The 27,112-nt window shown below is 37.4% G+C and overlaps 1 protein-coding gene across 1 annotated transcript; it reads left to right on the top strand.

The window, feature by feature from the left end:
• On the top strand, positions 1 to 26,507 carry LOC124272157. Its single transcript, XM_046707297.1, has 8 exons — positions 1 to 121; positions 2,809 to 2,904; positions 4,623 to 4,727; positions 5,074 to 5,169; positions 18,756 to 18,857; positions 19,195 to 19,290; positions 19,774 to 19,878; positions 26,296 to 26,507. The coding sequence occupies exons 1-8, from the start codon at positions 1 to 3 to the stop codon at positions 26,463 to 26,465; spliced, it is 891 nt and encodes a 296-aa protein (XP_046563253.1). The 3' UTR covers positions 26,466 to 26,507.
• The last annotated feature ends 605 nt before the right edge of the window (positions 26,508 to 27,112 follow it).

Genomic DNA, 27,112 nt, shown 5'->3' on the forward strand with positions numbered 1-27,112 from the left:
ATGGCGATATCCGAAGGGAAGAAGGATACCAAACGACTCTCTACGGGAGCCACGTTAGAACTGATACCTGTATTATCTGGCTGCCGACCAGACAGGAATTGTCATACTGTGTGCAGCAAAAGTAAGTGTCTCTCCACTGGAAGAGGTCTGTAATATTAATTTAATTCGTTTCATGTGTTTCTCTTATTTTGGAAGACACAGGCCTACAGTACAATGAAAATGTAATGTTGAGTAATAGTCAACATTGCTTTGCGTCTATTTATTCCCATCATGTTTCTTAAAATAATAACTATTGTATAATTATTAAGATTGTATACACTTCTTTCGATACTGAGAATAGACAGCGCAATTATCGGAGCTCGTCTTCAACTGTGAACATAATTCTCGAATCAGTATATCGCCCAACTTCAACCTAAAGCTGATGAAGAACATATAAGTGATCACAGAGTAGGTCGATCGACATTACTATTCTATAAGATGAGTTGTTTTTTATCAGGTTTTTATTGACTAGTGAACTTTCACTAAAAATAGCTTATTAAATGAGAATTAGGACTATTTTACATTTAGTTCTTTTCAATTATCACCACTATCATAGTTCAATAAAAGTTGTTCTTTTATATATCGTATTTCCATTTGATACCTCATTTGTGACAGATACCTTTTACATATATCATATTTCCATTTGATACCTCATTGGTGACATATACCTTTTACATATATCATATTTCCATTTGATACCTCATTGGTGACAGCTACCTTTTACATATATCATATTTCCATTTGATACCTCATGGGTGACAGATACCTTTTACATATATCATATTTCCATTTGATACCTCATGGGTGACAGATACCTTTTACATATATCATATTTCCATTTGATACCTCATGGGTGACAGATACCTTTTACATATATCATATTTCCATTTGATACCTCATGGGTGACAGATACCTTTTACATATATCATATCCATCATATGATTTGCTGCAATTACCTAAACACCAAGAAATCTACTACAATGAAAATGAAACTCCTTTGCGAATATACCCCAACGGTACTTTGATATATCTCTTTCTGAAGAGGACATAAGCTCGGGCTCTAAATTAGACGTCGTGCTCTACAGGTAACCTAGCTGTTCACATAACACATTGCATATTTATATCCTACTTCTGGGCTATGTAGATGATCGATTCGTCCAGTGACATTGTAAACGTAGGCTACAAGCATGCACAGACAAACATACCTTCACATCCCCTAAAATCTGTAAAGGTATCATGTATTGTGGTTTGGATGTTACAGTCGACACGGGTCGGTGAGGTAACCAAGCAGCCGTTTTTACAACCACAGCCGATAAAGAGTCAACTTTAACAAAGGTGTTTCACTACAGACAAAATGAAAGCAGCTCTGCTGCTTGTCCTCTCGGCAATACTGTGTCATACAGGTAGGTGAACATGATGATGTCGTCTTTATATGCAGCCAGAGGATGTATATACAGCTTAGGAATAAGACCCGTAGAGTCTGTGCCATAACATGGCATCCTGAGCCCGACAGCTGGTCAGCAACAGTGTAATGGTGTTTTCAAATACATCAGTGATGAAGGAAGGAAAATATGAATGAATCAATCAATGAATCAATAGGGGCGTGGTGGACGAGCTGTCAGAAGCGCCAGGCTAGAGGTCTAACGAGCTTATGGTGAAGGGATCGAGCCCACCTGTGACCGGGTGTAAAAACCTTGGAGTCAACTTTGTGTGCAAACTCTTTCAGTGTTGTCACAACCCCTAGTGTACAGTACACAGCCCTGTGCACTTAAAAGAAACCACGAATCCTTCGGTAAATGACCAGATGGTGGCCACATGGATACGTGCAAACAATTCATCTAAGTTATCTTTAATCTTTAATTCTATTGTATATAATCTTCATGATGAAGGTATTCAAAGCTATAGCTGGAATTCATGTTAAGAGAATATTTTCAATAACATCGGTTTAAGTTATGTATGGCCTTCACAGTCCCCTTTTTTATCTTCCTGAATAAAAAATACAGCTCATTCAATTTTAAATGCCAACGCTATTCAAATCTGGAGCTCAGAGGTGGAAAATTTAAAAAAGTCAAATATATTATCCTTTGAAATCTCAATTTGAATTTGAAAATACTCTAACGTCCCTACCCTTTAACAAATTTACCCCTTACGCCATTTTCGTACTTCATGCCACAAATTACCAATTGAAAAAGGAAGATGGAATAGGATACCAACAGCTGAAAGAAAATGTAAATCATGTTTTTTGAATGATGTGGGTGATGAGTTTCATTATATTCTTGCAAAGAAAACCTGCAATGGTCATATGCATAAATTTTACACATCAACAACTCAAATATCAGAATGATTCGCTTTTCAGTGAAGAGCTCTTGCACAGCGTGCAGTTATAATACTGAAGAGGCTGACTGCACGGACCCATTTACTCCCTCGGGGCCTGTAACGGGCATTTGTTACACAGTCAGTAAGTGGAACCCCTCCAAAATACTTAATTGCTCTATTCTTGACCAGAACGGTATGCTGTAGACTGACTACACAAGGCATTCAAGATATTCAAGTTATAAAGCAAGTTTTGCGGGCCGGTGGGGTAGGTCGTCATGCTGAAGGCCCGGGTTCACCCTCCATATAGGTACAACGTGTGAAGAAACTTGGCTGGAGAGACACCTGAAATTTGTTTGTCTTAAACCTAACGCTGTTGTGTTGTCCTATTTACGGCAACGGACATCTAACGGACAAAACATAATTGATACACATGTCATGTTCCTTTGTTTTCAGACGAGGAACTTTGCTCGAAGTATGGCGACTACGCTATCTACTGCCAGACGGGCGCACTCAATATCAGCTGTAAGAAATATGGTCACTGTTCCGATGGTAAGAATCTGACTTCATCATAACCATGTTTAATAATCACCATTTAATAGTGAAGGTACCGACGGTATTTTCCTGCGCTTAAGAACATGCAAACTTAAGCCCAAGTGCTAACATTGGGTATGTTTTCCGTTTTTATGCCTATGGGCCGAAATTAAGATTATATATTGTATTGTTGGGAGAAGGTAAAAGCACATGGCGGACATAGGTATTGACAACGATCACGGCGCAGCAGGGGCTTCAATGGGTACAGAGCTCACTGGACTCCAGAGAAGGTCACAGCTATTAGTATGATGACGGCTATGACATTCGATAACGTTAATGTGTCGAGTTTGACAATTTTGTAATGCCGATAACTATGGTCGTATGACGTTAACAAGTTTCAAGTTATCTTTCAAGATTTTCGGATACAGTCCTCAAGAAATCACTTAAGTATCAACAACCTTAAAGCTGAGTGTCTTTAAGGTCATTAGTTTGCTGATGTTTTCTGGTCAATCGGCTGATAGTCGATGGATGACAACCAGCATCTCTTGCAATAACCATCAATTACATGCTAACCTTCCGCATATATTTATATTCATTTATTCTTTATTGATTGCTTAACACCACACTGAGCAATATTCCAGCTATATGGCAGCGGTCTGGACCAGACAGTCCATGACTGACATAATGAGCAATTGGGAAACGATGACGTGTAGCACCCAAATCAGCACCACTCGATCCCGTTAGTGGCCTCTTGAGACTGGATTGCTGAAGTTATCAAAACAGTTTACTGAAATGTGATAAATGCTTAATGTCGGGTACACGTTGTGCTCGTTTCCATTGATCATAGCACGAGCATGTCTAAAATTAATGTATGGTATGTTCGAAGGGTCAGTATAATCACACAAACAATCGTAATTATGATTTAAATATAAATAGACATATGGGGGTTAAAATAATCATTTCAATCTGTATATCTCTTGAAGCTTGTTCCCCTTTTTAGCTTCTGAGTTATATATAAAAGGTGTTATGTGTACCACCTTGTTCTGTACATGTATTTTTGATGAAAGCTGGAACCAACTCACTTGCATGTCTTTCAAGACATTTGGAAAATCTTTTACAGATCATCCTTATGTATGCGTATGCCCCATACCAGGTCAGGTTGTAGCCCTGTTCATTGATTGTCACACTGGTGAATGAAACCAAGCGCAAACAGAAATGATTGCACTCCTTTTTTCAAGTCTCAAAGAAATGACCACAAAGGTTGCCGAAAATTGTACATTGATTTAAGCGTATGGGATTCTATGCCCTTTAACCGAACAAAAGTGACAGTAAACATGAGCCATCTTTAAACACAGTTGGTCATACTATATCATCTGATTATCTGATTATCATTTCACAACATAACATTCTTTCTACATGATATCTTATTTACCCGTACTGATTACAGCACCTGATGAATGAATGAATGAATGAACAAACGAATGAACGGACGGACGGGCGGACGGACAACCAAGCAAAGAAATTTATAAATACAGAAAGAAGCTAAGTAGTCGTTGTGATTATTTACTAGCTATTACATACTGAAGCATGTGCCAACGGTGTTCTGAAGCAGTGGTAAAATCCTTGACAACACTGAAAAGATTCGAGTGTGCTGTGAAACATGCAGTTGCCATATTTTTTTTAATTCAAAGCTTTACATTTCAACAATTCAAAAAACAGAATGATTCCCTTTCCAGTGAACAGCATCTCCTGCAACGCGTGCAGTTACGGTACCTCAGAGGCTGACTGCACGGACCCATTTACTCCCTCGGAGCCTGAATCGGAAATTTGTGACACACTCAGTGAGTAGTACCAAGTCTTGGGGTGGGGGTTGGGGAGGTAGGGGTCGGGCGGGGATGGGTTTTTGTTAAGATGTAGCCTTGTAGTTAAAATGTCAGGCCTTCACACCGAAAACCCGGGTTCGACCTCGTCTCACTGGTACAATATGTAAAGTCTTTTGTTCATACCCCGTCAGTGATATTACTGGAAGTTCCTAAAACCATACTCACTCACTCAGCAAACCTTGGTTAAAGAGACACCTGAAATGTTTGGCATAAGCCTATTCTCGACATGTTGCCCTGTGTATGACAACTGACATCTAACAGACAAAACATAATTGATCGACATGTTGTGTCCCTTTGTTTTCAGACCAGGACCTTTGCTCGAAGTACGGCGACTATGCAATCTACTGTCAGAACGGTGGAATCCAAACGAGTTGCACGAAAAGGGGCGAATGTTCCAATGGTACGAATCCGACCGTTTTATAACCATGTGCATAAATCACTATTTAAATATAGTAAATATATCCTGCACTTCGCATCATTTAATATCCGAAATGATGCCTAACTTTCCAGGAGTGAAAACGTTTGAAAACTTACCATGTTACAGATGCTTACCCGTCTGAGAGAGGTTTTACATTTCAAACCCTTGTAAACACGGACATATCAGTGTCTGGTACAGTTACATTATAATATAATCTAAACCACTGTATCTCCTAGCTGTAAGGAAATATATAGGATGTCTCCACTAGTTGCATGAGTGCCTTAGACACACGCATGACCTCTCTACCAGGTGTACTGATACATCACTGCGGACGATTGTAACCTCGATTTAGGCAACCAACGCCAGGCATGTCATGAATATTACCATATTCATTTTGTCAAGGGTCCAACTTTATGATTTTGATGATTTGCACGCTGACGATACCCTCCAATTACCGATAACTGATTTTTAACTATTTCCTAGTACTATATTCGCAACTATGTATCTGCACGAGATACCATTTTTAGGTTCAGGAAGATAAGTGAAAGTAGGTGATATGTTGTTACTAGTAATTCAGATAAGCAGAAGAAAACCACCAAATAATACATTCATGTCTCGAAGCCCTTTTTACGTGGAACAATTGGCTTAAAGGCCTGAACCACTTTTCCCAACAAGCAGATTATCAAACAGCTCGTAAAGACTGGTCAGCAACGTTGTAATGGTGTTTAATGAATGAATGAATGCATGAAAGAATGAATAGATGGATGGATGGATGGATTTTCATATTCTGATCGAGATGTAACAGTTTTGACAACGTTGTCAGACCTGTTTTACACTCCAACAAACTTTACACTTCAACAAGTCAAATGTCTGAATGATTCCCATTTCAGTGAAGAGCTCCTGCACAGCATGCAAGTATGGTACTGCAAAGGCTGACTGCTCGTACCCATTTACTCCCTCGGGGCCTGAAACGGAAATTTGTGACACACTCAGTGAGTAGTTCCAAGTCATAACATTATATACGTAATTAGTTTAAAATTCTTTATACTTGCCTGGTTTTGTTTTAATTTTTCCGATATCTTGTTTGTAATAACAGTTTTGTGTGATTCATATTTTAAACAAAGCCACACATGCCCAAATTTTAGTTTTGAATATCATGGTCCGAGTGATATATCTTATGTAATAGACTGGTGGCATAGTAGAAAATGTTCATGATCTTCAAGTACAGAAGCAAGACTTTTGGCGTCGTGGTTAAAGTGTTCGCTCGACTCCCCAAATGGGTAATAAGTGTGTATCCTAGTTCCGGGGTCCCAAGCCGTCATGTTCATAGACTGTTAATAGACTATCCAATTTACGGCAATTGGCATCTAACAGACAAAATTGTCACGCTGTGTACCTTTGATTTCAGACGAGGACCTTTGCACGAAGTACGGCGACTATGCTATCTACTGTCATACTGGTGGACTCAGTACCAGCTGCAAGAAAAGCGGTCAATGCGTCAATGAGGCCAGGTCATTGACCCCTAGCCTCGTCCTGATATCTGTCATCCTCACTTTCATAATCAAGATGGCGTATTGATTCCACTGAGGACATGCTGTCGTTGTCTGTGTGTAATGGGTCTGTTAAAATTCATCACAAATGTTTACGTAATTTGATTTTTTTTTATTGCGTTGGCAATCCATACTTAACGATTCGGAAGCTTTAAGCCCTTACATTAAACTCGACATTTTAATGATTTTAATTTCATTGTGTTTGGTTAATATTGTGTACGTTGTGGAACATGTTTTGGACATAACATGGAATGTACCACTTGTAATAAAATGTATTAAAAGCTGTTCACTGTTCTTTTGATAAAGGGTCAAATGATAAATAGCACGTGTAAAGAAGAGTTTCTCAGAAATAATAGAACTAAGAGTGTCATGAATCATAATGTTGAATGTGTTGACAAACGTGACACATCGTGGCATACAGACAAAAAGTTCAAACAGCACTAGCATATATTAGTTGTATAGACCAACCCCACAAAATGAATATGACAAACATGAAGCACTCGGTCATTCAGTATCTTGTGTACCCTCCTCGCGCGTCCAAGACACAGGTGCACCTTGTTCTCATGCTCCTTATCAAGTTCATAAAGAAAGCTTGCGGAATCAAATTCCATTCCTCTACTAGAGCTCTGCAGAGTCCTGGGAGATCCACTGGTGCTGGGTGACGTGTGTACACACGTCGACCGAGTTCATCCCAGGCATGCTCAATTGGGTTGAGGTCTGGCGAGCATCCTGGCCACTCCATCCGCTCCACACCCTGCTGCCTAAGGAATTCCGTGACAATCCTCGCCCTATGAGGATCGACCATAAAAGCCATGCATAGCTTGCAGGAATGGTACTGCTATAGGAGCCAGAATCTCATCCCGATAACGCAGTCCGGTAAGATTACCGTCGACCACGTGCAGTGGAGTACGTCCAGTAGGAGTTATCCCTAGTTATACCGACCCCCGCCAAATCGGCCATACGTGGCCACATTTGCATCTGTGATTCGCTCTCCATTGCGACGATAAGTCCTCTGCCGACCACCATGGATTGACAAATTGAATCTGAATCTGCTTTCATCTGAGAATAGCACACGAGACCAGTGGCGTTGATTCCAGCCGCCATGATGTCTACTCCATCTCAAACGCGCCTGCCTGTGACGTGGTGTTAGTGGTGTACGAACAGCAGATCGCCTACAGCGGAGTTCGGCTGCCCTTAAAAAGGCCGAACGAACGAAATAACCCCATTTTCTAAGTGAAAAGGAATAACGTGTGACCACATTTTGATATAGTACATGTATTAGCTAGGTCAAGTGTCACTTTGAATTCTATCTTAAAATTGTGAAGGCGTATTTGGGATTCGAACCCATAATCACCAGATTGTAGACATATCCAGATTAAAAATGGCTTTAAGATATCATAAAATGATAGAAGATATATTTAATTAGTTTCTGACACTCAAAGTAGATTACTGATATAAGTATATAATGTTAGGAGAAAAGAAAATAGTGCTTGATATCTCTAAATGTATTTTACATATCAATAAAACAATTACTACCATATTGTACATAATCATAAACGCATTTCAGATACTATTAGGTCGTTTAAGATATCTTCAATATCTTTAAATATGTCTTAATTGTCCGCTCAGAAAATCACTGGATATTAATACGATAAAGACACAAAACAACATTCGACGAAATGCAAATGCAATGAAATATGAATATATACCCCATACGTCTGTCCCAACAAATCCATACTGTTTGAGAGCAAACCCCCGAACAAGCACACACACAGAAACCTACTTTCACATTCGATTCTGCGAAATACCCGTTTCTCGTGATCTTGCAATTCATGTTGGCATAGCGCTGTGCCTCGATCTGAAGTAACCAATCACGCCTGTACCCGTTTCCAGCTATGTTATAGCTATATTACCCTAAACACAGCTTATTGACTGTAAGGAAGACTTCGAGAAAATGAAAGCAGCTCTACTCCTTGTCCTCTCGGCAGCACTGTGCAACACAGGTAGGTCAACATGACACAGAATATGCAGCTACAGAATGTGCAAACAGCGCAAGGAAAATGCACGTGGGGTTTGCGTAGTACTACAACATGTGATATTGCACGGGTTGTTTAATTGGAGAAGAACTAGTATGCAATTTTGAATCAAATGTAACTTCTAATACCTCAGCCAAAAGATCCAAAATGGCGGCGGGGCATCACATCGTCGTCTTCAACTGCTTCAGCTAATTAAATGGGCACTGATTCAGAGCGATTAATGTCAGCTGTCCTTGGACAAAGGTAGCATCGCTTCTTCGCAGCCGGTGGTCAATCAATAAACCCAACCATATAATCATCATCATCAAAATCATAATTGTCCAAATCCGAAGGGTCGGTGTCACTTTCAACAGTCACACGTAGAGCCTGAGCAGCTGTGTATCGCGCTTGATTTCTTGACATCTTGGTTTCAAACTACATGTATTTCAAAATATAAAATATAAAACCAATTAATTGTGAAATCAAAGCTGTTGTTGTCTATGAATGTACTGGTAGGATGCAATATGCTGGATGTAGATTAACTTCTTTTTTATATAATTTTTATTGTTAAAAAAAATTGTTTTACAGCTTTTCAAACAAATATCAACAATGGACATTTTGGTTACAATCGTACAAACACGATTTTTATAATTATATAAACAGTCTATGACATGAAGACCAACACTTATCAAAGGCGCTGATATATATATAGTAATGTCTAAGTTCATTCTGGAAAAGATGAAAAGGTGGCTCACTGTTTTTAAATCTGCTTCCTAAAATGAGGTTTTTGAAGATGATGATAATAATATTGAAAGGGTCATCGTTTTTGTCTGGAAACCAAGCAATACTTGTCTTTTTGTTAATTTAATATTGATTTCAGTTTTCCGATTTAGTAAGATTTTCAATTTTTTGCCAGATATGATTAAATTTGCTGCAAGACCAGAATATGTGAAAAGGTGTCTCATTTTCGTCTTGGCAAAAGCTGCATTTTGAATAATCTCGATATCCAATCTTAAATAACATTTTATTTGTCGGTAAGATGTGATGTAATATTCTATATTGTAACAGGTAATATTCTTTATTATAAAACTGTTGATCAAAGGCTATACCTTAACAAGGTTAATTACTTGGCACAAGATTACCACGCTCGGGTAAACACACACTGTCTACAAAACAGGTAATCACCCTATTTCTGTTTGTCTACACAGTGCAACAAATGAAACCGGGGTGACACCGTCCACATTGGCAGGATTTCTTCAATGTATTAACAATGGGACAATAAGAACATTGGTTGCCCATCAGATGCCGTTATTTGAAAATATCCCCGGTAGTTCTAGTCTGATTCTAATAGGTATACCAGCAATGAAGGCTTTTTCGGATTTTCTCATGCGTGGATGGTATGATGACTGATCCAATTTGATCCTATATCTGTGAAACAAAAAATCAACAACTTGTAAATGCCACAATTCTTTCACTCACATACCCATTCAGTCCTTCGGGTACACTAATCCCTTAACTTCTCTTATATACCACCCAAACAAACCCTTCTTGAACGAACATTACCCCAGAATACAGCCTTAATCCTATTTTGTTTCCTACACTAATTTTTCCTCAACCCGACCTAACGCTAGAATAAGATAATCTAACACCCCTATATAGCGCTAACATCCTGCTTTATAACGGGGATGGCGTGATCCTGAAACAGGACCTCGGGAAGTCAGTAGAGCAAGTGAAACAATGTGCTACAAGACTCTTCGGTATACAATTAATCTATCAGTGGTAATTAATGTCTTGATATCCACATATAGAACCCCTGCCTCCTACTTACTCTACAATTTAACCCAGGTTTCCTACATATGTATTTCTTAGGCAACACTGAAGTACCGTTCGTATCCACAAAACAGCGTCAACCCCAGCGTCGGATTTTAAGGCAATTACAATTGCATGCTATACAGCGATTACTACTTCCGTGCTGCAACCCGTGTAAACCTTCACCTATTATTTGTCAGCATTCACTCAGATTACCCGACAAAAATTCCCATTTAGCATTTCATGAGTGAACCTGGAGTAAATACCCAACAGTATACATTAAGGTTGGTAACAGGACAAAAAATCCCCAAAAGTGCATCGTTGGACACAGTCCCCCGACAAATTCTTTATCCCCCGGACAAAAATCCCCAAGGAAAAACAGTCAAGAGTTTAAGATATCCAGTTATTTATTTGTCAATATTTCAACATTCAACAAGGTCAAAGAGCACATAGCACATATTTTGAGCACATTTTTTCACATCATTCATTGCACATTTATTTTTATTTGACATATCTATACTGAGCATACATTTATTCATTTGTCATTTATGTTATTGGATCATAAGGTTTGATGAGGCAAACGTATTATGTGTTATGTGATATGCGCATTGAAGTTCAGCAAGAGGAATTATTAGCTGAGTTTTTAAAAAAAGCCAACATCGATGAAAAGATTAACCTTGCACAGCGGATTTGTCAAAAGGTAGTGTTTATGTATGTAGATTTACTAACATACACTGAATACACCCACATACTGTCGTAAAGTGTATGACAACATTTTTCGTTCAAATATTAAACCGACAATATGTTGATTGATAGCTCTATGTTGTTTAATGTAAATAGTTGTGAGGTGTGCTATTTGTTAATTTATATAGTTGTAAAATAAACGTTGATAAAATTAAGGCAGTTTGTCTTGGATCACTCGCTGGAAGTAAGATAAAACTAACCCTCGACCTTAATCTAGATTGGCATGTAGGAAACTTCGACGTATTGGGAATAACACTGAACGCTTCTTTACAAAACTTGTGGGTCATCAACACTAAAAAGACTAAACAACATCAAAAGAATTCTTTTCAAAATGGCGTAAACGTAATTTGACTTTGATTGTCAAAATTACCGTAATTAAAACGTTGGCCTTATCAACCATAGTTCATATATTTACCTCCCTTCCAAACCCACTCCCCGATTTTATCTCTTTTTCAAGTTTATATGGAACGACAAAAAGGACAAAATAAAACGAATCAATCTTATGCGGAAATATGAAAATGGAGGTTTAGGAATGATTGATATTAAAACATTCATTGAATCACTAAACATTTCATGTCTAAAAAGATACATCACTAAACAGAAACAGTATGACCTCTCCGGTATTCGGTTACACTATATCTTCCATTTCGATGCAAATATCCTGTTTTACTTGAAACTTAAAAACCTCTTCTGGAATGATGTTCTAAAGACGTGGAGTAAATATGTAAAGATCCATTTTGTTAATACTGAGGATATCAACGACATTTTAATGCAACAGCTGTGGTAAAACCACCACTTTCGTGACTCAAGCTTTATTATAAAAAACTGGTTCAACAAATGTATAGTTTATGTAAAAGATGTCTGTGATGAAAACGGATTAATTCCATTCATAAACTTAAAAGCATCATTCAATATATAGGGTACCATACTTGATTACAATCGTTTATTACTATTATTATTATTATTAACATCCCAAAGGTATGGAGAACAAGACTGCAAAATGTTAAAATAGATCTTTTTCACATTAAAACGGTGTACCCTCCGAATGATATTAATAATACCTGTAAAGGATCTAGACTTCTCTATGATAAATCCATCTCAGCTACCAGTTTCCCGAACGTTTGTAATAAATGGGAAAGAGAAATTGATACATCTATTGACTGGAAATGTATTTTTTCACAATATAGAAAAGCCATAAGTGATACAAAACTATTAGCATTTCAATACAAATTCTGGCATAGAATAATTCATACCAAAAAAGAACTACTAAAAATGAAAGTGGTTGACTCCGATTTGTGCGCTTTCTGTGGGACAGAAGGCGTAAATATCGACCATGTGTATATAAAATGTCCATATGTCAAATCCTTCTGGGACGATTTTAACAACTATGTTAATATTATATTCGGAAAACATATTGAAATAACAAACAATGACATTCTTTTTTCTTCTTGTGTTAACAGTTTATTAACTCATATGATCATTCAAGCCATACGACATATATTTGTTATGAACATCAAAGGGTTAAAACCATGCATTAATTATTTTAAAGTAACCGTAAAATACGTCTTCACAGTAGAAAATACATTGCTATTAAAAATGATAGAATCAGTCTACTCAACAGAAAATGGAATGTACTACAAAACATGCCTTAAGTATTTTGCCAATATATTAGCGTTCACCTCTATTGCCTATATTGTTTGATCAGCTGTTACTACCAATGTCTCACGCCGAAGACCCGGGTTCGAATCCCCACATGGGCACAATGTGTGAAGCCCATTTTTGGTGTCCCCCGCCGTGATGTTGCTGGAATATTGCTAAAAGCGGCGTAAAGCCAAACTCAGCCAGTCAGTACTACCAATGCCAATGTTTATCTTGATATTTGTGCCGATTCATCAGCTTGAGTTTTCTCTGTTCTGATTGATACTGTATCTTATTTTTAATGTACTTTAATTATGCAACTCACTGAGAGTAATAAAGAAAAGGCTAAAAAGAGGTTGTAAGATGTGATATTTGTTAATGTAATAATTGTGAGGTGTATTATTTGTTAATGTAAATAGTTGTAAGATGTGCTGTTTGTTAATGTAAATAGTTGTGATATGTGATGTTTGTAATTGTAAATAGTTGTAAGATGTGCTATTTGTTAATGTAAATAGTTGTAAGATGTGCTATTTGTTAATGTAAATAGTTGTGAGGTGTGATATTTGTAAATGTAAATAGTTGTGAGGTGTGCTATTGTTATTGTAAATAATTGTAAGATGTGCCATTTCTTAATGAAAAGAGTTGTGAGATGTGATGTTTCTTAATGTAAATAGTTGTAAGGTGTGATATTTGTTAATGTAAATAGTTGTTAGGTGTGCTATTTCTTAATGAAAATTGTTGTTAGATGTGATATTTGTAAATGTAAATAGTTGTTAGGTGTGCTATTCCTAATGAAAATAGTTGTGAGGTGTGCTATTTGTTAATGTAAATAGTTGTGAGATGTGATATTTGTTAATGTTTGTTGCCTGTGACGTGGTGTTAGTGGTGTACGAACAGCAGATTGCCTACAGCGGAGTTCGGCGGCCCTGAAACGTGGACGAACGAAATAACCCCATTTTCTAAGTGAAAAGGAATAACGTGTGACCACATATTGATATAGTACATGTATTAGCTAAAGACGCAAAACAACATTCGACGAAAAGCAAATGCAATGAAATAGGAATATATACCCCATGCGACTGTCCCAACCATTCGATACTGTTTGAGAGCAAACCCCCAGCAAGCACACACACAGAAACCTACTTTCACATTCGATTCTGCGAAATACCCGTTTCTCGGGATTTTACAATTCAGGTTTGCTGCAAGACTAGAATATGTGAAAAGGTGTCTCATTTTCGTCTTGGCAAAAGCTGCATTTTGAATTATCTCGATATCCAATCTTAAATAACATTTTATTTGTCGGTAAGATGTGATGTAATATTCTATATTGTAACAGGTAATATTCTTTATTATAAAACTGTTGATCAAAGGCTATACCTTAACAAGGTCAATTACTTGTCACAAGATCACCACGCTCGGGTAAACACACACTGTCTACAAAACAGGTAATCACCCTATTTCTGTTTGTCTACACAGTGCAACAAATGAAATTTGGTCTACGGACCGGGTAGACACCGTCCACATTGGCAGGATTTCTTCAATGTAAACAATGGGACAATAAGAACATTGGTTGCCCATCAGATGCCGTTATTTGAAAATATCCCCGGTAGTTCTAGTCTGATTCTAATAAAGTATACCAGCAATGTAGGCTTTTTCGGATTTTCTCATGCGTGGATGGTATGATGACTGATCCAATTTGATCCTATATCTGTGAAACAAAAACTCAACAACTTGTAAATGCCACAATTCTTTCACTCACATACCCTTCAGTCCTTCGGGTACACTAATCCCTTAACTTCTCTTATAAACCACCCAAACCAACCCTTCTTGAACGAACATTACCCCAGAATACAGCCTAAATCCTATTTTGTTTCCTACACTAATTTTCCCCCAACCCGACCTAACGCTAGAATAAGATAATCTAACACCCCTATATAGCGCTAACATCCTGCTTTATAACGGGGATTGCGTGATCCTGAACAGGACCTCGGGAAGTCAGTAGAGCAAGTGAAACAATGTGCTACAAGACTCTCCGGTAAGCTATTAATCTATCAGTGGTAATTAATGTCTTGATATCCACATATAGAACCCACGTCTCCTAATTACTCTACAATTTAACCCAGGTTTCCTACATATGTATTTCTTAGGCAACACTGAAGTACCGTTCGTATCCACAAAACAGCGTCAACCCTAGCGTCGGATTTTAAGGCAATTACAATTGCATGCTAAACAGCGATTACTACTCCCTGTGCTGCAACCCGTGTAAACCTTAATTCCCCGACAAATTCTTTATCCCCAGACAAAACCCCCAAGGAAAAACTGTCAAGAGTTTAAGATATCCAGTTATTTATTTGTCAATATTTCAACATTCAACAAGGTCAAAGAGCACATAGCACATATTTTGAGCACATTTTTTTCACATCATTCATTGCACATTTATTTTTATTTGACATATCTATACAATGCCACTGAGCATACATTTATTCATTTGTCATTTATGTTATTGGATCATAAGGTTTGATGAGGCAAACGTATTATGTGTTATGTGATATGCGCATTGAAGTTCAGCAAGAGGAATTATTAGCTGAGTTTTTAAAAAAAGCCAACATCGATGAAAAGATTAACCTTGCACAGCGGATTTGTCAAAAGGTAGTGTTTATGTATGTAGATTTACTAACATACACTCAATACACCCACATACTGTCGTAAAGTATCTGTGTACAAACAACATTTTTCGTTCAAATATTAAACCGAATTTATATAGTTGTAAAATAAACGTTGATAAAATTAAGGCAGTTTGTCTTGGATCACTCGCTGGAAGTAAGATAAAACTAACCCTAAACCTTAATCTAGATGCATGTAGGAAACTTCGATTATTGGGAATAACACTGAACGCTTCTTTGCAAAACCTGTGGGTCATCAACACTAAAAAGACTAAACAACATCAAAAGAATTCTTTCAAAATGGGGTAAACGTAATTTGACTTTGATTGTCAAAATTACCGTAATTAAAACGTTGGCCTTATCAAACATAGTTCATATATTTACCCCCCTTCCAAACCCACTACCCGATTTTATCGATTTTAAAAGTTTATATGGAACGACAAAAAGGACAAAATAAAACGAATCAATCTTATGCGGAAATATGAAAATGGAGGTTTAGGGATGATTGATATTAAAACATTCATTGAATCACTAAATATTTCATGTCTAAAAAGATACATCACTAAACAGAAACAGTATGACCTGTATTCGGTTAGACTATATCTTCCATTTCGGTGCAAATATCCTGTTTTACTTGAAAATTAAAAACCCCTTCATGAATGATGTTGTAAAGGCGTGGAGTAAATATGTAAAGATCCATTCTGTTAACACTGAGGATATCAACGACATTTTAATGCAACCGCTGTGGTTAAACCACGACTTTTATGTCTCAAACTTTATTATAAAAAACTGGTTTAACAAAGGTATAGTTTATGTAAAAGATGTCTGTGATGAAAACGGATTAATTCCATTCATAAACTTAAAAGCATCATTCAATTTATAGGGTACCATACTTGATTACAATCGTTTATTACTTAACATCCCAAAGGTATGGAGAACAAGACTGCAAAATGTTATAATGGATCTCTTTCACATTAAAACGGTGTGCCCTTGGAACGATATTAATAATCCCTGTAAAGGATCTAGACTTCTCTATGATAAACTCATCTCAGCTACCAGTTTCCCGAACGTTTGTAATAAATGGGAAAGAGAAGTTGATACATCTATTGACTTGAAATGTATTTTTTCACGATATAGAAAAGCCATAAGTGATACAAAACTATTAGAATTTCAATACAAATTCTGGCATAGAATAATTTATACCAAAAAAGAACTACTAAAAATGAAAGTGGTTGACTCCGATTTGTGTGCTTTCTGTGGGACAGAAGGCGTAAATATCGACCATGTGTATATAAAATGTCCATATGTCAAATCCTTCTGGGACGATTTTAACTACTATGTTAATATAATATTCGGAAAACATACTGAAATAACAAAGAATGACATTATTTTTTATTTTACAGCCTAAATCCATTATTTTTAACAGTTTATTAACTCATATGATCATTCTAGCCAAACGACATATATTTGTTATGAACATCAAAGGGTTTAAACCATGCATTAATTCTTTTAAAGTTACCCTTAAATACGTCTTCACAGTAGAAAAATACATTCCTATTAAAAAAGATTGAATCAGTCTATTCAACAGAAAATGGAATGTACTACAAAACATGCCTTAAGTATTTTGCCCATATATTAGCGTTCACCTCTATTGCCTCTATTGTTTGATCAGCTGTTACTACCAGTGTCAATGTTTATCTTGATGTAAGTGCAGATTCATCAGCTTGAGTTTTCTCTGTTCTGATTGATACTGTATCTTATTTTTAATGTACTTTAATTATATTTGTTAATGTAATAATTGTGAGGTGTGTTATTTGTTAATCTAAATAGTTGTGAGGTGTGCTATTTGTTAATGTAAATAGTTGTAAGATGTGCTATTTGTTTATGTAAATAGTTGTGATATGTGATGTTTGTTATTGTAGATAGTTGTAAGATGTGCTATTTGTTAATGTAAATAGTTGTAAGATGTGCTATTTGTCAATGTAAATAGTTGTGAGTTGTGCTATTTGTTAATGTAAATAGTTGTGTGCTATTTGTTAATGTAAATAGTTGTAAGGTGTGCTATTTGTTAATGTAAATAGTTGTGAGATGTGATATTTGTTAATGTAAATAGTTGTAAGTTGTGATATTTGTTGATGTAAATAGTTGTAAGATGTGATATTTGTTAATGTAAATAGTTGTGAGGTGTGATGAATGAGGTTATAAACTGTGTGAAAAACCTGAAACAGTCACGTGACCAGTTGAGAAACTGCCACTAGGTGTGTGTGTGTGCTAAATATGATTCAGGTAGACAATCTATCAAATGTTTAGATATTACAATTATGGTATAAATCCTCTTAAACAGATCGTGTACATTTTATGATGATCCAAAATGCATAAACATATAATAATAGAATAATTAAGACACAAATATAAAGACGTACAATGACTAAGGCAAAACAGATGACTAGAATTCTGGGATATTATCCGGGTAGTCGCGGGAAGAAATAACAGTAACAAAAGCAACAACCATCCCCGGGGAATTAGATCTAGCTCAGTGTCCCTTTAAATTACAAATTCAGAGATGTGGAATGCACACCACCTCAATGAAGGCGACCTATGCCTTACCTGACAGTAGAGCCCATTGTCTAGTAACTTTAAATTTTTCCAAGTACAAAGTACAGATGTTTGCCAAGGGTTTTTCACTCCCAGCGTGAGTTACAGGTGCATATATGTGTTCGAGACGGTATTTCGTGACAGTGAAGCTATTGCGAAAGTTTTGTCGTACATGAAAGTAAGCCATTTAACTGAAGTCTAACACATCTACATTCAAAAAGGGCAGATGTTCAAATAAATGAATAAAAAATAGATAGATGGATGAATGGATGGATGGAGGATAGATGGATGAATGATGGATGGATGGATGATGGGTGGATGAATAAAAACTGTATGTCAACAGAAATTTACTGGACGTTGTGATTAATTACTTTTCATTATAAGCTGAAGCAGGGGACCAAATGCTGAAATGTTGCTTTTTTCTGAATCAGCTGTACAATCTTTGACAACATGAAAAATATTCGAGTATGTTGTGACTACTTGCAATTGCCATATTCTTGAAATCAAAGCTTTACACTTTAACAACTGAAATATCAGAATGATTTCCTTTTCAGTGAAGAGCTCCTGCACAGCGTGCAAGTATGGTACTTCAGAGGCTGACTGCACGGACCCATTTACTCCCTCGGGGCCTGAATCGGAAGTTTGTTCCACACTCAGTGAGTAGTTCCAATTCTTTGGGTGGATGGGAGGTGGGGGTCCGGTGGGGATGTTTGTTTTTTAAAAATATGTAACCTTGTAGTTAAAGTGTCAGATCGTCAAACCGAAGACCTTGGTTAGACCTCCATTTATTATTACAATATGTGACGTCTATTTCTGGTGCTCCGGTCAGTGATGTTACTGAATGTTCCTAAAACCATACTCACTCACTCAGCAAACCATGGTTAAAGAGACACCTGAAATGTTTGGCTTAAGCCTATTCTCGACAGGTTGTCCTGTGTATGACAACTGACATCTAACAGACAAAACATAATTGACATATCTCTTTGTTTTCAGACGAGGACCTTTGCTCAAAGTACAGCGACTATGCAATCTACTGTCGGACAGGTGGATTCCAAAACAGTTGCAATAGAAGCGGCCATAACCATGTTCATAAATCACTTTTTGATTGTAAATGAAACCCTGCACGTCGCTGGTATTCGCCACAAACACAAGCAACGTCAAGTCAACAGATTCATTGGCAATTGAACACGGGAACATATAGGAAAATTCAGAGTAGGAAATCATAGCTGGCAGAATGTTTGTCACTGTGTCAAATATGGAAATGTTCTCCATATGTCTGAAATATATGCTATATATAACTGAAGTCCAACACACCTACATTCAAAAAGTCCATATATGAATAAAAACTGTATGTCAACAGAAACTTACTAGTCGTTGTGATTACTAGTCGATCCATTACAGACAGAACCAGGCAACCAAAGGCTACATCGTTGTTGTTTTCTGAATCAGTTGTTCAATCTTTTACAGCATGAAAAAGATTCTTCGAGTATGTTGTGAAAATGTACAATTGCCAGTGTCATGAATTAACATTTTTACACTTCAACATCTCAAATGTCAGAATGATTCTCATTTCAGGGAAGAGCTCCTGCACAGCGTGCAAGTATGGTACTGCAAAGGCTGACTGCACGGACCCATTTACTCCCTCGGGGCCTGTATCGGGATTTTGTGACAAAATCAGTAAGTAGAACCCCGTTATAAGTCAGCCACGCGTCATATATTTACCATAGAAAAGTCCGAGAACGGGGGTGGGGGCTGGGGGTGGGGTGGGGTTTAAATGTTTTTCTTAACATCTTCTTCCGTTCTATCATTACCAGTGTACGGCAGTTGGCATCCAACAGACAAAATTGACACGTTGTGTACCTTTGATTTCAGACGAGGACCTTTGCACGAAGTACGGAAACTATGCCATCTACTGTCAAAAAGGTTTTAAAAAAAAATTATGTACAAAATTGCTGACCCCGCAAGAAACGTGTACGAAATTGATGACCCCCTCCTACTTCCCCAGAACAAAATGCGTGACCCCCCGTTAAAATCATCATCACCCCCCGCTAGCCATAAATTATGAACGGTCCCTAAGGATGGGTGATATATGCGCATACTTCCTGGTTTTGGTAATGATCCTAGCCGCTGTGTTGTGGACCATTTGTAGTCAGGATAGATGTCTGTCACTAATGCCCTGCAACAAACTGTTACAATAATCCAGTCTTGATGTAATTAGACCATTGAACTGGGGCTTTGTTGCCTCAGTTGTTATAAGATGTCGTATATTGCCAATGGCTCTAAGATGATAAAAGCACGTTCTGCATATGTGGGAAGCTTGCTTTTCCATGGAGTGAAAATCCAGATAGACACCAAGATCTTTGACGTGGTGAGAGATTGGTATTTGTGATCCTGCTATCAGTATGGATGTCTCTTCGACTTTGGCCAACTGTTTGCTTGAGCCTATCAGCATCACCTCGGTCTTATCCTCATTCATGTGTGCATATTGGTTCGCATCCAGGACTTGATTGATGAGGTACATTGAGTGAAAGTCATGCACAGTGAGATTATTTTTCTTTGAAGGTGGAGGTCTGTAGATACACACCAGAGTCAAGGAAGTTTCAGATATCACAACCTTCAGAAACAGTTTTTCAAATGATTTTGGCGATAAATCGTTAGATCAATCCTTTCAATTCCGAGAAATTTTCTACAGAGAGCTGCAATCCCTCCACCAGGTCTGTCTGGTCGTGCTATATGAATACACCCGTGTGTGGACGGCGTCATTGCAACTATCTTTGCTTCATCACCATGTGTATTTAACCATGTTTCAGTCAGTAGTAATATGTCAATATCACCATCTATATATTACAAAGTCCAAAATGTCCTCTGTTTTGTGACATGAAGACCTAGCACTCCACAAGGCAACTCGAATCCATGGCGATTTGGGTTTAGGGTGAACAATGAGAAGATTGTCACTGTTTATTTTCAGTTGTTTAGTGCTGTTTTCTGAATTAAAAACATTTTGAATAACTTCGATATTTCTTTGTATTTTTCTCCCTGCCCTGACACCTCTCTTTGTCTCCTTGCTGGTTGATATTCCCAGGTTACGTAAGCGGTCCAGGAGCTGAGTTGAGAGGCAAATGGGTCCATGGCTTGTCTGATCTTGAACATTAGTGATCAATCTATGCCGGCTGTAGCTTATTGCCATTGTGCCTTTGGAAAGCTTGGGGTTGGATTGAGCATGTATCCAAATCAAACTGAATTTTCAAACCAATTGCACACAAAATTGTTTAGAAAATCAGCATAATGCAGATATTTTCAGCTGAAAATTTGATACAACATTGCAAGAAGTATCTTCCAATATTGTGCCAAAATTCAGAATGGTAAGGCAATTGAAAACCGTGAAAATGGGCAAAAAACAAGAGAGCTCAAAGTTGCTGCTGCTCAGCTTTTTTACATTTGCTGACTAACTTTTTCGTGCTAATAAACAAAATAGACAACAACAAAAAACAAAAAAACTGTCGCTTTAATCTGACATTGATTGGGTTTGAACTCATGTTAACTAGACAACTAGGACAGAGCTCCGAGTAAAATAAAGAAAAGATGCAATTAGAATTATCTCCCTTTGATTCACTTCCGGGTATGGTTTCCACTGTAAACAATGATAAACAATGCTCACATTGACTGAGTTTCAAGCGTTGGTTTATGCCTACCTGAACATATTTATCTGATTCCCTATAAAACGTTTAACCAAGGAAAACAAATATATAATTTTAACACAGCCTATGCAACTGACTGAGGCTATATTATGGACACAAGAAAAAAAGATGACGAAGTGACATATAGATGGTATTACTAGGTGAGCTTGAACCTATGCACTCGTTTATAGATATCAGCAACATAGTTACGTCTTGTTCCCATCTGTCCAGTTGAAACGTCTCCGTACAGTTACCGTTATTAGCAGCACAAAGCACGGTGCACTGAAAACTTGCCTTATTAATTATATTATTTAGGTACACGTGCAAATTATATTTATTCTCATTTTTCGCCTTTTCAGTCCCCAAATCGTGAAGGGTTTTTTAAACATTTTTAAATGTATGCTAATAGTGTAATATTACTTACTTAAACTTTTATTTATCACATGTTGTTGCCAGGTCTCTAATTCTGAGCATGATAGGAATTTAGCAGCAGGATTATAAGGCTGAAAAAAGTCGAGATTTTCGCATTGACCCTAAACATTGGGCTGGGTTTAAAATAAAATAAGATAAACTTTATTAACCTGCAAGGGGAAATTCACTGGCATTCCAAGAGCCAACACAATGCACATAAGGGGCCCTTCATAATTTATGGCTAGATGATATGTTATTACTAGTAATTTGGATAAACTGAAGAAAAACACCAAATAATACATTCATGTCTCGAAGCCCTTTTTACGTCGAACCTTGGCCTTGGACATGAACCACTTTTCTCAACAAGTAGATTATCCAACAGCTCGAAAAGGCTGGTCAGCAACATTGTAATGGAGTTGAATGGATGGATGGATGGATGGATGGATGGATGGATGGATGGACGGACGGACGGGCGGACGGATGGATTTTCATTTTCTGAACGAGTTGTAACAGTTTGACATCGTTGTGAGACCTGTTTACACTCCTACAAAGTCATATTTGAATGAATTGTAAAATCATTGAAAAACAGAGCTGAAATTCGAGTGTGTTAGGAAAACCTGCAATGGTCACATTCATGTATTTAGATTTTACACTTCAACAACTCAAATATAAGAATGATTCCCTTTTCAGCGAAGAGCCCCTGCGCAGCGTGCAAGTATGGTACTTCAGAGTCTGACTGCACGGACCCATTTACTCCCTCGGGGCCTGAAACGGAAATTTGTGACACACTCAGTGAGTAGTTCCAAGTCATAACATTATATACGTAATTAGTTTAAAATTCTTTATACTCGCCTGATTTTGTTTTTATTTTTCCGATATCTTGTTTGTAATAACAGTTTTGTGTGATTCATATTTTAAAGAAAGCCACACATGCCCAAATTTTGGTTTTGAATATCATGGTCCGAGTGATATATCTTATGTAATAGACTGCTGGCATAGTAGAAAATGTTCATGATCTTCAAGTACAGAAGCAAGACTTTTGGCGTCGTGGTTAAAGTGTTCGCTCGACTCCCCAAGTGGGTAATAAGTGTGTATCCTAGTTCCGGGGTCCTAAGCCGTTATGTTGATAGACTGTTAAAAGGCGACATAAAACCATACAAGCCATTCACGTCTTCTTTATAGAGACAGCTGGAAAGGTTTTACTGGCTGAATTTCGCTTTTACTTAGCCAATGTACGGCAATTGGCATCTAACAGACAAAATTGTCACGTTGTGTACCTTTGATTTCAGACGAGGACCTTTGCACGAAGTATGGCGACTATGCGATCTACTGTCATACTGGTGGACTCAGTACCAGCTGCAAGAAAAGCGGTCAATGCGTCAATGAGGCCAAGTCATTGACCCCTAGCATAATCACCAAATTGTAGACGTAATTAGATCAAAAATGGCTTTAAGATATATTTAATTTGTTTTCTGACATTCAATGTAGATTGCTGGTATAATTATATAATGTTAGGAGAAAGGAAAATAGTGCTTGATATCTCTAAATGTATTTTACATATCAATAAACCAATTACTACTAGGGGTGTCGCGATACGCGAATGTATCGATGCATCGATACATTTTTACTGACGATACGATACGCGATACATGCTTACGTGTATCGATTCCTATTTTAAAACTTTATCGATTCAATTTTTTATGCTATATCCATCTCCTTCAAAGTCTTGATAGTAAAATTATACGAGACCGCTCCGATAAATAGAGGTAGCTAGCTTTACTTAAAAAAAAGGTTGGAAACTAACAGCTTTTGTGATTGGCTAGACTATTTTGATGGACCAATCAGCGAGCGCGTACGTTGCCGGTAAGGTAATGCTATGAAAAGGCGCGAAAATTATGTATCGCGATACGTATCGTATCGTGACCTTAAAATCGTGATACGTATCGTATCGTGAGATTGGTGTATCGTGACACCCCTAATTACTACCATATTGTACATAATCATAAACGCATTTCAGATACTATAAGTTCGTTTAAGATATCTTCAATTACTTTAAATATGTCTTAATTGTCCGCTCAGAAAATCACTGAATATTAATACGATAAAGACACAAAACAACATTCGACGAAGAACCAATGCACCAAGAAATGTTCTGCAATGACATAAGAATATATACCCCATGCGTCTGTCCCAACCATTCGATACTGTTTGAGTGCAAACCCCCCGAACAAGCACACACACAGAAACCTACTTTCACATTCGATTCTGCGAAATACCTGTTTCTCGTGATCTTACAATTCAGGCTGGCATAGCGAGCGTTGTGTCTCGAATTGAAGTAATCAATCACGCCTTTACCCGTTTCCAGCTATATTATAGCTATATTACCCTAAACACAGTTTATTGACTGTAAGGCAGACTTCGAGAAAATGAAAGCAGCTCTACTCCTTGTCCTCTCGGCAGTACTGTGCAACACAGGTAGCTAGGTCAGCATGTATTTAAGATGATGTACTTAAGATGTATATAATATGTATATTTACATAATATGGATATAAGGCGATGTGAATTATTAATATGTGCCATGTAAAAATAAACGTGTTCGATCACAGTCATTCCTTAAATCAAAAGGTTTCAAAGTTTGCAGGAACACAGTCGTGACTAAACACAGATCAAACGTACAACCAGAAGCTCTACTAGAATCAACAATGATTAGCAAAAATAATATATATATATAATTTTTCTGTTCAGTAATAAGTGATACACATACACTCAGTTTCACACACGATTACAAACTCCATAAGCCTCAGGGTACACAACAGATGACATTACCAGTCAGTAATATAATAACGCATAATAGAATACACACCACGTAAATGAAGGCGACCAAGGCCTTACCTGACAGTAGAGCCCATTGTCTAGTAAGTTTAAATGTTTCCAAGTACAAAGTACAATTGTTTGCCAAGGGTTTTTCACTCCCAGCGTGGGTTACTGGTTCACATATCATGTGTTCAAGGCGGTATTTCATGACAGTAAAGCTACTGAGAAAACTTTGTCGTACATGAAAGTAAGCTATATTACTATTATTATTCTAACACATCTACACTCAAAAGGCACATGTTGAAATAAATGAATAGATAGATAGATATAGATAGATAGAAAGATAGATAGATAGATGATAGATAGACAGATACTAGTAGATAGATGGATGGATGAATATATAGATGGATGAATGGATGGATGAATACATAGATGATGGATGAATAATAAATAAAAACTGTAAGTCAACAGAAACCTAGTGGTCGTTGTGATTAATTACTGTCCATAATTACTGAACCAGATGATGAAAGGCTGCATTGTTGTTTTTTCTGAATCAGCTGTACCATCTTTGACAACATGAAAAAGATTCGAGTATGTTGTGAAAACTTGCAATTGGCATATTCTTGAATTCAAAGCTTTACTCTTCAACAACTCAAGTGTCAGAATGATTCCCATTTCAGCGAAGAGCTCCTGCACAGCGTGCAAGTATGGTACTTCAAAGGTTGACTGCACGGACCCATTTACTCCGTCGGGGCCTGAAACGGAAATTTGTGCCACACTCAGTGAGTAATTCCAAGTCATAAGATTATATACGTAATTAGTTTAAAATTCTTTATACTCGCCTGATTTTGTTTTTATTTTTCCGATATCTTGTTTGTAATAACAGGGAATCTGTAACACACTCAGTGAGTAGTACTTAAGTCTTGGAGTGAAGAGCGTAGCCTTGTGGTTAAAAGTGTCAGGTCGTCATACCGAAGACTCCCATTATTGGTACATTATGTAAAGTCTGTTTCTGATGCCCCCTTCAGTGATGTTCCTGGAAGTTCCTAAAACCATACTCACTCACTCAGCAAAACTTGGCTAAAGAGACGCCTCAAATGTTTGGCTGAAGCCTTTTCTCGACACATTGTCCTGTGTGTGACAACAGATATCTAGCAGGCAAAACATAATTGACATATCTCTTTGTTTTCAGACGAGGACCTTTGCACGAAGTACGGCGACTATGCCATCTACTGTCAAACAGGTGGAATCAGTGCCAGCTGCGAGAAAAGCGGTCAATGCCCCAATGACGCCAGGTCATTGACCCCTAGCCTCGTCCTGATATCTGTCATCCTCACTCTCGGAATCAAGATGGCGTATTGATTCCACGGAGGAAAAATTCATCAGGTCACATGCAACGCAAAATACAACTTTGCAGATTCTGATACCTTTCGGTATGGACTTATTGTAACAAATTATCAAAAATGCAAATTCAACTTATAAAGATGAAAAATAACGCAATGAAAAAAACCCCGCGAAATCGGAGTTCAAACGATTCACTAATTTCACCCCAACAGCTGTGCTGCGCTGCGCCCATAGCGCATGCGCAGTGATTAGGTTCGCGCGGCTTGAACCGGGATTGCGACTCGTAAAAACACAGCAAGTGATGCGTGCTAGGATTATCGCTGTGGTGGAAGTTTCGAGAACAAAATATGTTTCTTGTGATTACAAACATCTTTGGTCTGCAGTAATAAAAATACACTTGTTTTCACATCTTGCTTTTGGGGGGTTGGCAGATTTGCAAACCAAGTTTTCAAGAAAGTGTAGCATTAGAAATACTAATTTCTTTGTTTAAAAGTGCTCAGCTTGAAAACTGAAATGTTTTAATACATGTCTATGGAAACATAGAAAAATATGTTGATTGTGATAAGCAGTCTCTGTCACAGACAAAACTCAGTGTCTGTTTTATTGACACGTGTGTCTGCCTGCCTGTCTGCTAATGCAATACACAACTTCAATCATTGACCACA

The sequence above is a fragment of the Haliotis rubra genome, unplaced genomic scaffold, assembly GCF_003918875.1.
Source record: "Haliotis rubra isolate DU_JTF1 unplaced genomic scaffold, ASM391887v1 Scf167, whole genome shotgun sequence".
Taxonomy (NCBI): Eukaryota; Metazoa; Mollusca; class Gastropoda; order Lepetellida; family Haliotidae; genus Haliotis; species Haliotis rubra.

Coding starts and splice junctions, on each gene's coding strand:
- LOC124272157 (XM_046707297.1), top strand. CDS start 1: ATGGCGATATCCGAAGGGAAGAAGGATACCAAACGACTCTCTACGGGA. Junction 122..2,808: donor TCATACTGTGTGCAGCAAAA/GTAAGTGTCTCT, acceptor CTTTGTTTTCAG/ACGAGGAACTTTGCTCGAAG. Junction 5,170..18,755: donor AAGGGGCGAATGTTCCAATG/GTACGAATCCGA, acceptor TTTCCTTTTCAG/TGAAGAGCTCCTGCACAGCG.